This window comes from Haemorhous mexicanus, chromosome 2, assembly GCF_027477595.1.
Source record: "Haemorhous mexicanus isolate bHaeMex1 chromosome 2, bHaeMex1.pri, whole genome shotgun sequence".
Taxonomy (NCBI): domain Eukaryota; kingdom Metazoa; phylum Chordata; class Aves; order Passeriformes; family Fringillidae; genus Haemorhous; species Haemorhous mexicanus.
This window is the reverse complement of record NC_082342.1, coordinates 103,746,145-103,762,668: the sequence shown is the minus strand read 5'-3', so window position 1 is coordinate 103,762,668 and position 16,524 is coordinate 103,746,145. Positions and strand designations below refer to the sequence as shown.

Genomic DNA, 16,524 nt, shown 5'->3' with positions numbered 1-16,524 from the left:
TACTACTGAATTTTGAGTGGCAAATTAAAAATACTGGTTAATGTTAGTGCCACATGTTCATCACTAAACTATTTGTGACATGAACCAAGTTTTCAATTTGTAACAGTTTCATGCTTAGTTCAAAGAAACTCTGGCTCTGGCCTCATCCTAGTGAGACAAATTAATCCCTGATAAAATACTACTAAATTTAACTGGATTTCAGTGCAGTAAGCAGGTCTCTCTTTGATATAAATTGTGTTTAAACAAAGTTACTCAGAAATGCATTTCTCAGCTTTGAATAATGTGCCAGTGTCATTATTTCACATGTCTGGTGAGCAGTGAGAACATCAGGAAGCATTCTGGATCTTCCAGTTAGCAAGAATTGAAGGAGTATTAATGAAATAGAAGGAAAAAAGTGTAGGTATGCAGTTTTGTTTCTTAATGGCAAAATGGCAAACTTTGCCCAATTATTTTTACAACAGCTTGAACTCAAGGACTCAAACATGGAGATGTCTGTCATTTTGCCAAGTTAAAAATCACTGAACATATAGTGTATATATAAAAGTATATAAAAGTATTGCAATATATTGTATACAGATGACATGATTTCATTTAGCATTTCTTTACTGCCTTAGTGCAAGTAGGCACATACTGATGGCATTCCCTCATGAAGCTAAAATGTGCAATTAATGCAGAAATCAATTAGGATGCCACACAGGAAGACAAGGTTACCCTAAAGCTCAAGATTAATAGAAATGGACTGTAATTCAGCAGCAATTGATATGCCCCAGAATTAATAAAAGTTATGTCTATTTTCATTCAATACTCTCCGCTGGACAAGAAAAGCTGAATCATACTATCTTAGAATTGCAGAACAGTTTGGGTTGGACAGACCCTTTCAAGGTCATCTTGTCCAACCCCCTGTGATGGCAGGGACATCTTCAACTAGATGAGGTTGCTCAGAGCCCCATCCAGCCTGACCTTGAATGTTTCCAGGAATGGGACACCTACCACCACTCTGGGCAATCTGTTCCATGCCTCACCACTCTCATAATAAAAAAATTTCTTTCTTGTATCTGTAGTTCCAACCCGTTATCTCTTTTTGTACTGCAACAGACCCTGCTAAAAGGCTTGCCCTCATCCTTCTTATAAGGCCTTCTTTCATTATTGAAAGGTTGCAATAAGGGTCTCCCAAAAGCCCAGTAGAAATGTGAGAATACTTTCTGACAAAGGATGATGGTGAGACACTAACCTAATATGTCTGTGAATACATGTGATTCTGGGAGACTACAGACAAATCCTTTACAGCAGCTGTGCCATTGTAAAAAGCTCTTACAGGGCAGCATTTAAAAGCCTGCATATAAATCTGTATGAAAACATTATAAAAAAGACATTCATATGGTACCACATGGGGATATCTAAATTCCTGGGGGAAGAAGAAACTGCCTTCTAAGAGATGCCTCAGAGAGCTTGGCTAGATGATCCTATTTATCAAAACTGACACAAGAGCATGGTGGTGGTTTATGAAATCACACCATGGAGCCCAGTCAAGGGTGACCATGCTAGTCAGGGGCTGCAGCACATGATATATGAGGAAAGACTGAAGAAAGTGCTTTAACTCAGTCTGGAGAAGAGAAGATTTAGGGGAGACTTTATTTCAGCCTACAGCTGCCTGATGAAAGGATAGAGAGAGGACAGAGCCTGACTCTTCTAAAGGATGCACAGTGATATGATCAGAGGCAATGAATATTGTTGGAACATGGAAAATTCTGATTAGACCTAAAGAATTTTTTGCATTTTTTAGCCATAAATACTGTAAAATATTGGAACTGGTGCACAGAGGAACCGTGGGACATCTGTCCTTGGGGGGTGTCCAATAAACCCTTTAGAAAGCCCTGAGCAACCTGATCAGATTAGACCAGAGCAGGGGTTGAACTAGGTGAACTACAGAGAACCATTTATATTTACAACCCAAATTATACTGTGATTCTATGAAAATGCATTGAAAAGCAGAAGATACACCCCTCCCTGCCACCCCGCCACTTGTTAAACACAAAAAAATCCCAAAAACAAAACCAAAACCAACCAAACAGGAAAAACAACCAACCAACCAAAAAAAAAAAAAAAAAAGGAAAGAGAGAGAGAGACCAGAGACCATAGTTAACTTTAGGGAGCCAAATGAACATGTCTACAATCAGAAAACTTCTTGAACAGTAAGAAGAACAAAAATATACTTACCTTTGAAATAAAGTTAGATTAACTGAAAAGAAGTGGAATGAAAATAACTGGACTAAAAATGCTTAAAGTGATACATTCCTATCTATGTCAATGCTTAGTTGTGACAATCTAAATTTATTTTTGAAACTTAGTATTTCTAAATCACTGTTGACATTTTTATAAACTCAGAAAACCATCAAGTAAGAGATACCAACGCAACAGTTCAGCTTGGTTTTTTTTCCTCAGTATGAAATGCTCAAATCCCACAGTATTTGCAGCACCAGAGCAGCACTCACAGCCCCAGTCTCTGGGCTGCCAGAACGAGAGCACCAAGTGTGAGTGCCACACAGGACAAGCTGTTGTCACCCACCAGCAGTGTAAGTCAGCCTGCAGCCTACCTCTGATCAGCCCTCCGAAGTGGGTCCTTGCACTAAGTGAATTGGTCTCAGAAATCAGATTTTTCTACTACAGACAACTGATGAAGCTTCTGGTACTGTGTTTCTGAAGATGTTTCTCTGCAGCCAGAGGGAAAGGCATGTTTTTGTTTTATGAAGTGAAGTGCAAGAAAGTTTTTGTTGGTTTAGTCATTCTAGTTCAGCACAGAAAGCTTCACGCGTGCTTCAACTGAAAGGCTAAGTTTCCAAAACAAGAGCAGTAATACTCTTTGCACATGGTGTTATGAGAAACAGCTGAAAATTACCTACAACAGTTTGGAGAATGGAGGCTCCTTGGTCACTGGGAAAGTCACCAGATGCTCTTGTGAAAGCCGATTTGCCAGCCAGAACTGAGAGCTGTTGCTTTGGCTGCCTCTCAAACACAAGGCTACAAAATGCTTTCCAGAAAAGTTCAGATGGAAGTGATTACTCACAAATTGCCTTTGTCATCACTCAAGAGAAGAACTGTCTCTAGCTGGAAATATTTCAGAGATATTTATTGTATTCTGAAAATTTCATTTTATTTCTAACTTATTTACAGTTAAACATTCAGAATCATAAAATATGAAGTATAAAATATTTAACAAAATAGATGCAGTCCATGTTGTTCAGGTGCACCATAAATATATGATGAAACAGTAAACAGCATAGGAATTTTCTGATGGTCCTCTCTGTCATTTACCAGGAAAAAAGTTATGTAGACCTGCCTCAAACGTTCTGGTCTGACCATTATGGCATCAATCTTTCATTTCAGAGAGAACACCACCACCACTCTGGTTTCTGTGTCCTCAGTCCTCCACGGTTACCTTCACTGTCTAAAAGGCCAACACTATAAGTTCAATACATCAGATCCCCTCTAAAATTGGTAAAGTCATAAATTCAATACATTTTTTTTAAATACAGAATTTCCTAGAAAAGAAGAATCAGGTAATTCAGTCCATATGAACAAAAGAGTCATTTATTATATATATTCTATAGTAAGTTATAATAGTCTCTTGGATTTTAAATGTCTTTTTGCTATTTTCAATGCTTAAAAATTATAATTTTAAAACATTAAATATTGTGTTATATACATTATGATTTAATTAATCATTCTAAACATGGAGCATTCTCCAAGTGAAAACTTGGATGAAACAGAAAACAATTTCATTGACATAACAGGCTTTAGAAGTTCACTTCATACAACCATAAATTTGACTATATGAAAAATAGCCAAACATCAATTTGCTCCTATATGGGACTTTTTTCTGTTTGTTTTTCTGATCTTGGGGAAAGGGTTTTTTGGCTGTTGTTTTCGTATAAACTGAAGGACAGACCTAGTCATTACTTTTGTCAATGTTCAGTATTTTAACTTTTTTTAATCTCCTACCTATTTTATATAAAATAACAAAATATACAGAGAAAGCTGAGTTTGTTACATTAGTTCATACACATACAGTAAATAAAATTTTTTAATGTATGGCTTTGCAAAGGTAGATTATGAAGTGACTTTTGTATTTTATTTGTTTAAAAGCATTTTAAGAGAACGTGTTAGTGTGCTTACAATAGCGGCCATGGTATTCGGATGTCGAGCCAAGAGTTTAATGCTAGGATCACCGGAGGTCTTGCCTGACACTGCTTCTGCAGCCCTCAGAAGACAAATGTAGTTTATTACAACCTCATCTATCTTAGCTATAATTTCCTGCTGCTGTGTTTCAGAGTTCATGACTTTAACTAAACGCATGCAGGCTTCTGTTAAGCAACAGAGTACTTGAAAGCTGGAAGTCATAGCTAAAAGCATTTCCTCAGGGCTTTTATCAGCCATGGCCATTTTCCTGCAGGCACTTCCCAACTGTCTCGATTCCAAAGATAACAGTTGTTTGTACTTAGAAAGTTTAAGGTCATATGTTTCTGGATGTAAATCTTCTCTCTTGCCCATACTTGCTCGGACCAGTGAGAGTAGCTCATTGGCATCCTTTTGTGCTGCAATAAATCCATCAGGCATTGCATATGTCTTCTCTTTCATCACGTTTATTCGTGTGATTCGTGCATCGAAGGCTACATCGTTGAGATTCACATCAATTTGGCCACCTTGGGTGTCAGCACTGCTCTTCTCATGCTCATTGACTGCATCATGTGGGGGCTCAGCAGCTTTCGGGGACTCCAAGACTTTCTGCTCATTGTCACCGGATGACTGAGCAACTGGTTCTGCAAGCTCACATGGGGTCTGTGGTTCGAAGAGATGTGAGACCTGATGGCTGTCTCGGTCATCTTCCTCCTCATTGTCATCATTTCCTCTGCTGAGGAAGCAATAGCTAAAGGGGCCCCGACACCTCCAGGTGCTGCTGGCCAGCTTTCGCAAGGGCAGTGTTCGACACTGCTTGGAGTCCTTCTGACTGGTGCCTGTGCCTGAACACCTCTTACTGTCCTTCTTGTCAGTGCTGATGTACACACAGCTCTGAGAGTAACTTTTTGACAGCTTTTTGCCCAGGGAAAATTCCACCCTTCTCTCCGATTTGGATTCATCCTTTTGGGTGGTGTCCAGGCATTTCAAGCTGGCTGTGGCTGCCTTCTTCTCAAACAGCATCTCAGTGCCTGCAGATCTTCCAATGCTGCTGCTGCTGCTGCTGCGTCTCAGCATTTTCTTGTTCTGCGGCATCCTGAGGCTTCCTCCTATCATGTCATATGGCCATAAACTAACTGTTGCCCCACAAGCCTGATTTACTTTGGGAATGTCACAAGAGTCTTCATTTTGACTTGGCACCTTTGATTCTGATAGCATGGATGATAGCATGATGGAGTCAGCTAGAGGCTGTCTAGGAAAAGCTGTAGGCATGCCTCCTTGTCTTCCCTTTTCAGGCTCTGTGAAAGCTACACTAGGGGTAGTAGAAGAGCAAACAGAATAATTAAGCATCACCCTGATAATATTCATAGGCTGAACTTTTTAATATCATTTAACAGTCAGTACAAATGATTTCTTGGTACTTCCCAATGGTCCCCATTCCTCAAAATATTCCATCAAAAATTCATTACAAGTCTTTCGTATTTCACTAAAATGCCTTTTACAACCAGTCAACAAATTGTAATTTATGAATAAGTAATTGTTCATTTCACTACTGCAGACTTATTTAAGGAAAGGAATATCAAATTATGTACAAAACATCCTAAATCTCCCCTAATATATGGATTGCATGTTTTCTATTAACTAATTAGATGAATAATTTCAGATTAAAATACCTTCTTTAACTACACCTGAAAGAGCATGGAAAGATGTGCTCATAGTAATTTTGGTTTGGTTTTGTGGTAGTTTTTGGCTGAGAAAGATTATTAAATCTTAGTCTGTTCCACTTTTGGATTTTCATGCATTCACACACTAGTGCTACATGTGGGTTGCAATCCAAGAAGAGGGAAACATTTAAAATTCAACTGAAAGAATTTCAATGCTGTCTCTGAAAACTGCATTTTTTATAACTTTAAAGAAACACCTACTGTCAGATTGTGAAGTAAATTCATGCTTAATAAGGTAGTGGCATTTTCTTTTTCTTAACATCTAGAGCTTTATATTCATATTGGCATGTTTTTGACAACCTGCTAAAATAGCATATAAGATACCTAAGAAATGAATCAAAGGTTTTTCTCTCTTATATTAATACAACCTTTGAAGTAATTTTACAATCTAACAAGCATCTGTGACTCAGGTGACTATGGATTTTGGAGAGGCTTCCAAAGAGTGGAAGAGAGGCCTCTCCATCAGCGTCCCTCCAAATATTTTAACTACAATGAGAGGTTTTTTAAAAAGTTGATCTTTGTATGCAGATCATCAGAATATCTCAAAAAATAAAACGAACAGATAAACTGAAGGTTTAATCTGTTACAGCTTGATGATGTAGTTCCAGATAAAGATAATAGAAATGTCTTACCTAGACCTCAACATGAACTTGTAGCTTTAAGAATAAACAGAAGAAACACTCTATTACTGCTGTACCTGTAGTTTCTTTTATCTTGGGGATCCGATGACATCCTTCCCTCAAAGTGCCAAAAAGTGGTTCAGCATTGATAGCTGAATGCACAACAGGCACCGTCATTCTGTGACACACGGCTTCAGGCTGCTGGTGCAGGTCCTTGTATGTCGTTCCATGGTTTGGAAGAATGGCAGCTCTTTCATCTGCTGGAACATAGGCAATGCCCTTCATTGATGGATCGGAGATGATGTGTTTACCATCAGAGGTACAAAGAGGGGATTCAACGGGGGTAGCACATGTGCTACTGCCTGTGCTGCATCCTGCATCCACTGAAGAGCACTGAGAGCTCTGCAGTGAGAAATGGCCTTCACTTTGCAGAGATGACATGCGCTTAGCCAAGTGATACTCACAAAGTCTAGCCACACTCTGCTCAGCTTCTGGAAGCTTTGAAGGATGGTCATCTGCAGATAAATCAGTGTCTTCTGCATCATTTAGGTCTTTGGCTGAAGACACGGGAGTTATATCCGACAGGAAGTTTTCACCTTGGCTAAGCCCTGAGGTGTCATCCTGATCCACCTCAGGATCCACTTCATCCTTACAGTCAGTTTCTGTTTTACCAAGGACAGGAACTCTTGGAAAAGTCTTCCCATTAACTGTTTCTGGGCTTGGCTTATCTGCTGCCCCATCATCGGCAGCGTACCATCTTTGGCGAAAGGCAGTTCTCTCCACATTAAAAGTGCTTAAGCGCTGGCTGTCTCTTGCTGAAAGAGTTCCAAATTTAGCTTTTAGATCTTCATCAGACTCTGCTTTTTTATTTCCCTGTTGCTTTTTCACAGTAGCATTGCCATCAGAGGATGCTTTTACTTCGCTATCTGTCATCTTATTTTTCCGTTTACTAGTGCAAGAATATACCAAGGATCCCATGTGCAATTTGCTAAAATAATCAGTGACAGATTTTGTTTCCATGGTCTCTGGCTCCATTTCCATGTTATCGGAATGAAGAATCTGCTTTGAAGGCACAACTTTTGACTGTAGCTCTGCAGCCTGACCACCAGCCAAAGGCTGTGAGGGCTTCATGCCTGGCCCTCCAGCCTGATTCTTAGCAATGGGAAATTCAGTCTGCTCTTCCACAAGCGGTTGGTAGCCTTCACTTGTGGTCAAAAACATACGTGCAGTGTTTTCCGACTGTTTCTGTGCTGTGGCTAGTTCAGAGCTTTCAGTCATTTCAGAGGAATTTGTTTCATTGCCAGAATCTGAAGATGACTCAGGGCTATATGCTCGCAGGATAGCTACACCTGCAAGCCACAAAAAATAAGAGTCAATTAAATAAGAGCAGCTGAGGCACCTGGATAAGTGACAAGCAAAAGGGGGTGTATTAGAGACAAAAATATTCTTTGTAAGAATACTCTGACTTTATTGCACAGTTCCCGAGACAGGTAGTTTAATAACAGTGGTGGCTCCATTAAATATGAAATACGATGTATGCAAAATGATGGCAAAAAAATAAAAGGAAAACTAAAAAAAAACCAAACCAACCCTCATGAAATGGAGTACTTCCAAAGCTAAATGGATGAGATGGAATGATTCTCAATGAATAAATGTAACTATGGTGAAAGAACCTGAATTGTCATTCGTCTGCTGTTCCTCTGAAGCAGCCAAAGCTTCTAGTGCTTGAAGAGTAGAGACTACAGCATCATCTAGCCCCTTCTCACACTTCCCCTCTGTATTAGTAGGGACAGCATCGATAAGCGACACTGGAATGTCATCATTGCCTAGATTACTGTCTTGCTCCTTGTTGTCTCTAGGCTGTGTCGCTTGATTCTGAGAGTCTTCCTCATCAGAACTGTCCCTGAAACCAGGTGGAGGAGCAGCAATGGCCATGTTTAAGGTATGCAAAAGGAAATCATCTTCATTGTCATCACCTTCTGGAGGTGGAAGTGAAGTCAAATCAATAATGTCATCACTAGAACCAGAAAGGCTGAGAAGAGCAGGCCTATTGATTTCTCCTACCATAATATCTTCTTCACAGCTTACTTCATCTTCATCTTCGGCATCATCTGTGTTTTCTGCATAACAGATATCATGCAGCAAAGGCTCTTCTATCCCTTCTGCAGCTCCAAATATTTTACCATCACTTATAGTTGCATAAACAGAGTTTGTAGCAAACTGAATGCTTTCAGCATCTGGTGACAATTCCAGGCCTTTAATATCATTGGCATTACTAAGATAAATGGCTCTTTGTTTTTCTAATACTTCTGGACTTTCATCCAAAAGCCTTTCATAGCCAAGAGTCTGGGGACTGATACCATCCAAGTTGGGATCTCCAAATATAAAGGAAACTTTTGCTCCCCTGGGAGAATCCTGTGCTTTCTTGCTAGGTTCCAAACCTGAGAGTGACAGCAGTGAAGGCTGGTTAAAATTTCTGCTTTCTTCTGTTTCAGCAGGGTCATTTTGCTTGGCCAGATGCTGATCAAATCCACCTGAATTATAAGTATTTTCTATGTACAGATGTCTGTGTTCTTTTTGACATAATAGACTTTCGGAAACATCTATAGTCTTCTGCTTTGGATCAGCAAAGGACATTTGAGCCTCCTGATCTCCTTCGGCCATGAAAGTGGTAGTTTTTGGTATACAATTCCACTCAGATGCAAGGATATTAAGCTTCCCTCTATTTTCAGGTCCTATAACAAGGTGAAATAAAATCAACATTGTGAAATCAAAGAACAAAGTCAAGTAATTTGTAAACATTAATTTGTTGATGATAAGTATTAAACACTCTGAATAGGATAGCTGAGCCATCAAATACTTCAGAAAAGTGTTTTCAAATTCACCTCTGTTCTAAGGTAAATACCCGTTGACTTAATGATCTAAATTTTAACTGGTCCTTCTGTACTCTAAAACCAATCTAAACCTCAACTAGGTACAAATGCTGTTCCAGGCATAGTAACACAAAAGCAGCTGGTTTCTACAAAACAATATGCATTCTGACAAAAGATATATGCATATAAAATAATAACACTCACAGGAAGCATGCATCTGTCTACTAGAGTACGAAGGAAATTCGACACATGGTTTATTTTACCATGGAAGCGCTATAATAAGCTGGGAATTGGAACACTATAAAGCTGAATTGAATGCTGTGGTGCTAGGTCTGAACCAGCAATCAGATGTCATTTGACACAGCTTTCTATTTATCTGGAAGTGCTCTGGCTTAAGTTGACTTCTGCTTTATACACCGGACCATGGCTAACATACTGTGAGATAAATACCTGTTTCTCGGCTCCCTGCATTTTTCTTGTTGGCCATGTTAAATATTGAACGCCTTGAGTCAACCAGCAGTCTGTAGTATCCAGCTGTTAGGCAAGCAAGATTCATTGCATCTGATGACTCCATCAGAAGAGTAATAGGCTAAGAAGAATACAATCAGGTTAAGGCTGTTCCTCCTCAGTTTGTTTGCCTGTTGACAACACTATTACATTGGAGCAAAAGTAGTTGCATCACAAACAATACATTGAAAAATACATGTGAGAATTTATTTTCCTCACTACCAATATCAAACAGTATAAAAAGTTTAGTCAAGATTGGAGTTGTAGTAAGGTAGAAGTCCAGCTAGACATCTTAACAACTGATTGCTCTCTTTCTGAATGAAGCTAACTATTTTAAGACTCTTGCTCCACCTTTTTCTTGCACAGATATCTTACTCGGGCAAAAGCATTATTTAATGTTACTCTGAATATGCCAGAGGTGAAGAACCTGGTACATTAGGTACTGAAGTCTTGCAGTTGTATGGGAAGCTGCTGCTTCTCTGAAAATTTTGTGCACTAAGTATATCCAGAGAAGCATGACAGGGGAAGCAAACAGTCATGGAAAGCTGAGGTTCATAAAATATAGCAGTCAGGTTAAAGCTATCATTGCACTGTAAGACAGGGACAGGTTAAAAGATTTCAGTGTTTGTGGCCTGGTGTTACTGAAATGACAAGTGGTGAAAAAATAAGCAGATAAGCAGAGACAAAGAGATCGGAGAAAGATCACCAGCAAAGAAAACAGACACAAAACACTAAAAAGAAAGACAGTCCTACAAAAAGTGAGACCTCAGAGCTTTGAAAAACTGTGGCTGCCAGGATAGAAAGCATCAAACCCAAGACATCCATGTGAACCTTACTTTAATCAATTTTTCTTAATTTTCTTTTAATTCAATTTTAATTTTCTTTCACTTTTCTTTATGTAAACATTTTCCTGCCTAAAAATTTTTTTCATCTCTATAGCTTTTAATACTAAAAGCTGTTCTCCTCAAATGTAATTTATTAAGGTGGTTAGCCTCTACAACTCCTAGACAGGAAATAAAAATGAAGCCCTTACCATGATGCATAGATAGCAATTAGACCAGAGACAACCCATCTTATCATTCGCAGTTTGTAGTGACTCAGAGTATGTGGACATTTGTGACAATTTATCATAATTTAGCACGCAGAGCCCACTGTCACAAGACAGATGCAAGGACCTATATCATTCATTCCAGTAGGAATGTCATATGCAACAAGGATGGCTCTCCAACCTACTCCATCCCTTACTAGTAAAAAGACAACTGATTCTGATGGAAATTGTGGCCAAAACATAACTGATCACAGCTTACTACCAAACCCACAATATGTCTGATGAGTTCTTAAAAGCCTGTGCTACAGCACCTTAGGCCACAATGTTCTAAGTACCCTGAATGTTGTATAAACTGTTTTCATCAACTTGGAAAAATATATGAAGGTTTTTTTTCTTTAACCTATTTTTGCTACAGCATGAGCTTCTATTCAATACGTGCTTCTTTCAAGGTATTCAACTGTAGCTATTATAGTTACTACAAATTATTAAACCTACAGTGGATTAATTATTCTCTTCTTTTGAGCAACTAATAAAAACTGACATCTGAAATGCTACTTTCATCTCAAATTTTCTGCAGTGATTGGGAGAAATTGATGAACTTTGCAGAACTCTCAGATTGCTGAAAACAATTCTGTGAAGTACTGCTAATCTGCTGAAAAATCCTGCGACAGCAAACTTTTATTGCCTGCTTCTGCCAAGTGAAGCATGCTTGAGAACATATTCAAAGAAACAAAAATAAAATAAAAATCTGATTGTTAAAAATCTGTTTGTTAAGAAAATAATATCATATCTATTGATACATTCAGAAGCTGGATACATGAATCTGCTACTTGAGGGTAAGTGAAAGGATTAACATCATTGAGATTACCGACCAGTGTGTGCCTGCATCTCCTTTACAGGACATGGTCACAACCCCTACTTGTGCCTCACAGAGAGGCAGCTTTTTGTCAAATTCCACCCAGAGCCTCCTCGATTTTTGTTTTATAGTCAGTCTCTCTGGGTTTAAGATCAAATGTGTAAGTGCAAGGAGATGGGGATTTGCACAATTAGCAATAAGACAGTAACTGTATTATTATATATAACAACATAATACCATGGTAATACATAACACTATGGCATACTGTGCTGCATATTAGATATGGGCAGACGGGAAGCATTTAATTTCTGTATTACTTTCCCCATCTGTAAAAAGGTGATAATAGCTTTCTTACAAGAGGGCTATGAGTTTAGCACAGTAATGCAGGCAAAGCAGCCTGAGATCCTTAGGTGTTACCATTGCTAAGTAAGGGGAGAGAGATGCTGTGTTCACCTATCTGTAAATTTGTTTTAAATTGCTGTTAAAGAGCATCTAAATTACTTTACAACAATTTTTTTTCATTACCCTTAATACAGAGAAACACTTCCAGGTCAATCACCTAAAGATTTCAAATAAAAAGCCTAGTAAAATATTCCTCATGTGTGCTTTTTGTGTATAGCTCGGTAAGCAAAAAGAACTGTTAGGTTCTATTTATTTTAATAAAATATTTACGTTTCAAATACAATGAGAACTCTACCTTCAATCTCTGTTATTCAGATTAATGCCCTAGAAAGTCTATGAAGCCTTTCACATCAAAGCCAAATAGAAACCACACTAAAAACAACCAGGACAGTATAACATACAAAACTCCACTCATTTTGCCACTAGATGCACACAGATGCAGAGTGCTCAGTGATACTTAAATGAAATTAAATTACTATAGGTAGATGATGAGCATCTGTGAATAACAAACTGGAATTATAAAGGTTAAGGAAACAACCCCATTCGTTCTTACAGTTTTATTAATTGGGAACTGTTATGTGGTTACTTGCAGTAAACTTTGTGGATATAACAGTGGATTACAGGGGACACTGGTCCAATGCAGCTGGTGATTCTTTACTGGAAATGATACTGTATATTACACTAGAAGGAGCTTTAAAAGAAGGTCAGTTTCATCATCACCTCTTCTTACCATGAAAATCCATGAAAACAATATCAAAGCAAGTTGCTGGGGGTTAGCTGAGAGAAAATCAAAGTAGAATGCAGCTGCTGGAAAACACCAGCCTAGTATACTGTAGGCCCAACCTGTAGTATAAATGTACTGTGACCAAGAAAAGAGCTGAAAATGTAGTCTCAGAGTACTGTTGGCACAAAAATGCTCAGAACAGCACAGCTTAATCTAATTCTCAAAGAGAAAAGCATCATTAAAAGATGCTATATCAACACAAATCAGTAACAAACTTACTTTTACATCTAAGACATGCAGCTCAACTCTAACACTGCTTTCATCTTCTGTAAACATCTCAATTCTGTTCACGTGGCTGAAGTCTGCCAGGAGAGCCACAAGATTTGTTTTGGTGTTTATCACATGGCTGATTCCGTACCGTGGCCCTACTAAGAGAGTCACTTCTGAACGCTTTTCTCCCTGCTTTAGCAGAAAAAAAAGAAAGAAAACACAAGTAAAAAACGTGATAGGTACTGCACTGTGACAGAAATCACCACTCCCTTCTTTCAGTTACACTGAGTTACATTTGCATGGCATTTCTACATTAAAGATTATTATGTTTTTACTAGATAGATACAATACACAAGACCATACTTGAGTCATAATTTTTAAAAAAGTAAAGGAATTTCTTGCTGTATGTTGATTGCACTCTAGATTTTAGGTGGATAGTTAGATGGACAGACGATGGATGGACTCTGCTTCTGTTAAAAGAAAAACTTGGTCATTAAGATTTTTCCAGACTAACAATTTTAGCATTCAATAGATAATTGGATGGTGTTATTTTCTAAGAAAGTACTATCTATCTCCAAAGTCCCAACACAAATTTTATTATGAAAGATATGTTATTTTCAAGATTAAAAGAAGCAAAAAATGGTTTTTTTTTAAATTAAAAATTATTTTTAAACATATGAATAGAACCTAAACTTCTAAAGAAAATTATATGATCCAGCTCTTGAAAAAAAAAAAAGGCATTAGATAAAAAATTTAAGAGAAGAGACTATTTTAAGAGAAATGTTACCACTAGTGTTGCCTTGAAGACACGCCCTCCATATAATCGTAGATCACTGAGGAACTTTAGATAATGCACCTTGGCTTGCAGAGCAGAGAGCTGAGAAGGGAGAAACAGGGCTAAGAGGTAGTTGTGGAAATCATCACATTATAAAATTCTGAAAGAAAATGTATTTGTGTAATATAAAGAGAATGGTCTGCAATAACAACTGTTTTGAGCCTGAAACTAAATCTTGAGATGCTTGAGCTTCAGATGAGGGGAAACAGTTTCATTCTTAAAATTAATATCTTGCTTGTTTAGTTAAAATGCACTAAGGACTTGGGAATGGGCAGATCAGAGCACTTCAAGAACATCCTAACTGCTTTAATGAAGGGAAAATGTTAAAGTACTCAGATTAAACATCTGTTCACTGAGGGGTTTCAAGGCTAAGACAGCAGCTTTCCATTCAAAAACTCCATCAGTTCTTAAACGTTTATGTACCTATACAGAGAAAGAGAACAGAGAATTTGCATTTGTCAGCTATGTATTTTACATTTTGCTAGGTACTTGTGGTGTTGGGCATATTATTCCACCTTGTTACCGCATTGCCTACTTTCTAAAATAACACTTCCACTGTATTTACTAGGTAATAAATCAGAAAGCTAAACACAGCACATGAATACATATGATCATGTTATATAATAGATGTCAGAATTTGTCTCCTCTTTTTTCCTCTGAGCTTAAACTACCTACTTAAAAAAGAAAACTTGGAAATATTTTATGAGACAGAAGGGAAACAATAAACAGTTCATTTCGCAGTCTGAATCCAAACCTTACACTTCCCTCGTGTAAATCCTTGCATCTGGACATTTAGAAGATAATATAAAACAGTCTCATATCATTTTCTAGTTTCATTCCAGTCACTGGATTTCTAATTCAAAATCTTATTTAATCTTGAACAGCATTTTAAGGGCCCCTATCCTAAATTTTTCCTAGACAACAAGGAGGAAATGGATCCAAAGCAGAGCAGCTAGTGGTAATGCTTTGCCCTTTGCTGCACCAGGTGTTCACTTGGTGCAGAAATACACAAGGGTTTTAAAAAACCAGGAGAATCCTGAGAATGACGAGCTTCCCTTCATGTGAAGGAAGAGAAGACCTCAGTTAGCTCCTGTGGTGGTACCTACAAGTGAGACAGGAGGGGATGAAGAGCTCAGATGCTTTCTTTCTCAGACCTACCTGCCGAGAAAGCAGGTTGGCAAACACGCATTTCCAAAGCTCAGATCAAAAAGAATGAAGCAAACCCAACAAAGTCTGCTTGCTGCAGGAAGGGACTGTTCCAATACCTCTTCTAACCAAGAACTGATACTGGTATGCCACTGTAAGGCATATATCACACTGGTAAGGCCTGCAGCAGTGATGGCTTCCAAAATAAATCCAAATTCATGCTACCAAGATAAATAATAAGCAATTGGCATAATTTAGCTTTAGTTTCAGAAGTATAGGAGACATGCACTGCTTCTTCCTGAGGTCAGACATGTAGAGCAATATATTCACAGTCATGTTGTGTTCTGAAACCTCCAAGCAGGATTTCGGCTGATGACAATAAGCCTTAGCTCAGGCACCAGCTGTTTTGAGGTCTTTTAGTTCATAAACAAAGTGTCATGAAGCAGGATTCAGCTCACTTTATGTCTCAACTAGTCACTCTCAGGTTCTTTTTATAGTCTATGAAGAGACATAAGCATTTCTAGGGCACAAGCAATCTGACCTATTTCTGGTCCCGAATGTGGGATGGGATGAATCGCTCCCTGGAAGTGCCTATTTCTCTCCATTGACTACACATGAGAAGATGACCTGCACTGAGAAACCACATTTTGGTGTCTAAAAGCAGTCTCAGCTGCATGCATGTAACAAAGGCATTTCTCAGAGACATTGTCTTATCTGTGTTTTTTCCAGATGAAGTGAAAGCTTAGTGCTAAGAAAAGTATTTTACAACAGCAAGGAGGGTCATTTACTGCAAGGACCATCATCTATCCAGTTAGATCTTGGCCAGCGAAAAGTCTTTCTCTACAGTGTAACAGAAAACAATCTGAAAAACAGCATTTAGGTCAGATGAGAGCATCAGAGAGAGAACAAAAACTTTCCTAGCAAATCTGCCCTTCATAGAAGGCGCTAAGTTAATTAAAAAAAAAATATATGGTTATCATATATGAGGAATTAATTACCAGTTCTCTGTCATTCTCAAGATAAGAAGATAGTTTAGCTGGGACTTAATTAATTATTTTTAATAGTCTTTGGCTATGTTGCACCAGCACCCAAAGTTAAATCTGAAAATAGAGTGGCTAGGTGTTTCTCCAAAAGATTAGCTTTAAATGTGTCTCATGCATGCCATACTTTTGTTCTTTAAAACATATTTTCCATTAAGATGCAAATGTAATACCTTTTTGCCTGGAGGAACTAGGTTTTGATTTGCTTTGACAAGGTGGGAAAGTGCTTTCTTTATGTTCTTTTCTTTCATGCTTTGCAGCACAGCAGATGGAAGAAAAGTCTCTAATCCCCATTCTTTTCTGCAA

The 16,524-nt window shown here is 38.2% G+C and overlaps 1 protein-coding gene across 10 annotated transcripts in view; it reads right to left on the bottom strand.

The window, feature by feature from the left end:
- Positions 1–3,106: 3,106 nt before the first annotated feature.
- The window catches only part of FRMPD4 (FERM and PDZ domain containing 4), a 331,755-nt gene continuing 318,337 nt past the window's right edge, over positions 3,107–16,524 (bottom strand). For 7 of the 10 annotated variants that reach the window (XM_059839760.1, XM_059839763.1, XM_059839764.1 and 4 more), the window contains 7 exons: positions 16,392–16,518; positions 13,985–14,074; positions 13,207–13,389; positions 9,841–9,979; positions 8,191–9,252; positions 6,595–7,866; positions 3,107–5,480 (listed from right to left, as the gene is read on the bottom strand). In XM_059839760.1, coding sequence (XP_059695743.1) covers positions 4,129–5,480; positions 6,595–7,866; positions 8,191–9,252; positions 9,841–9,979; positions 13,207–13,389; positions 13,985–14,074; positions 16,392–16,518 — 4,225 coding nt within the window. In that variant the 3' untranslated portion in view covers positions 3,107–4,128. Of the gene's footprint in view, positions 5,486–6,594; positions 7,867–8,190; positions 9,253–9,840; positions 9,980–13,206; positions 13,390–13,984; positions 14,075–16,391; positions 16,519–16,524 lie in introns of all 10 variants that reach the window. The other 3 variants (XM_059839765.1, XM_059839758.1, XM_059839767.1) reach the window with 3 other exon arrangements.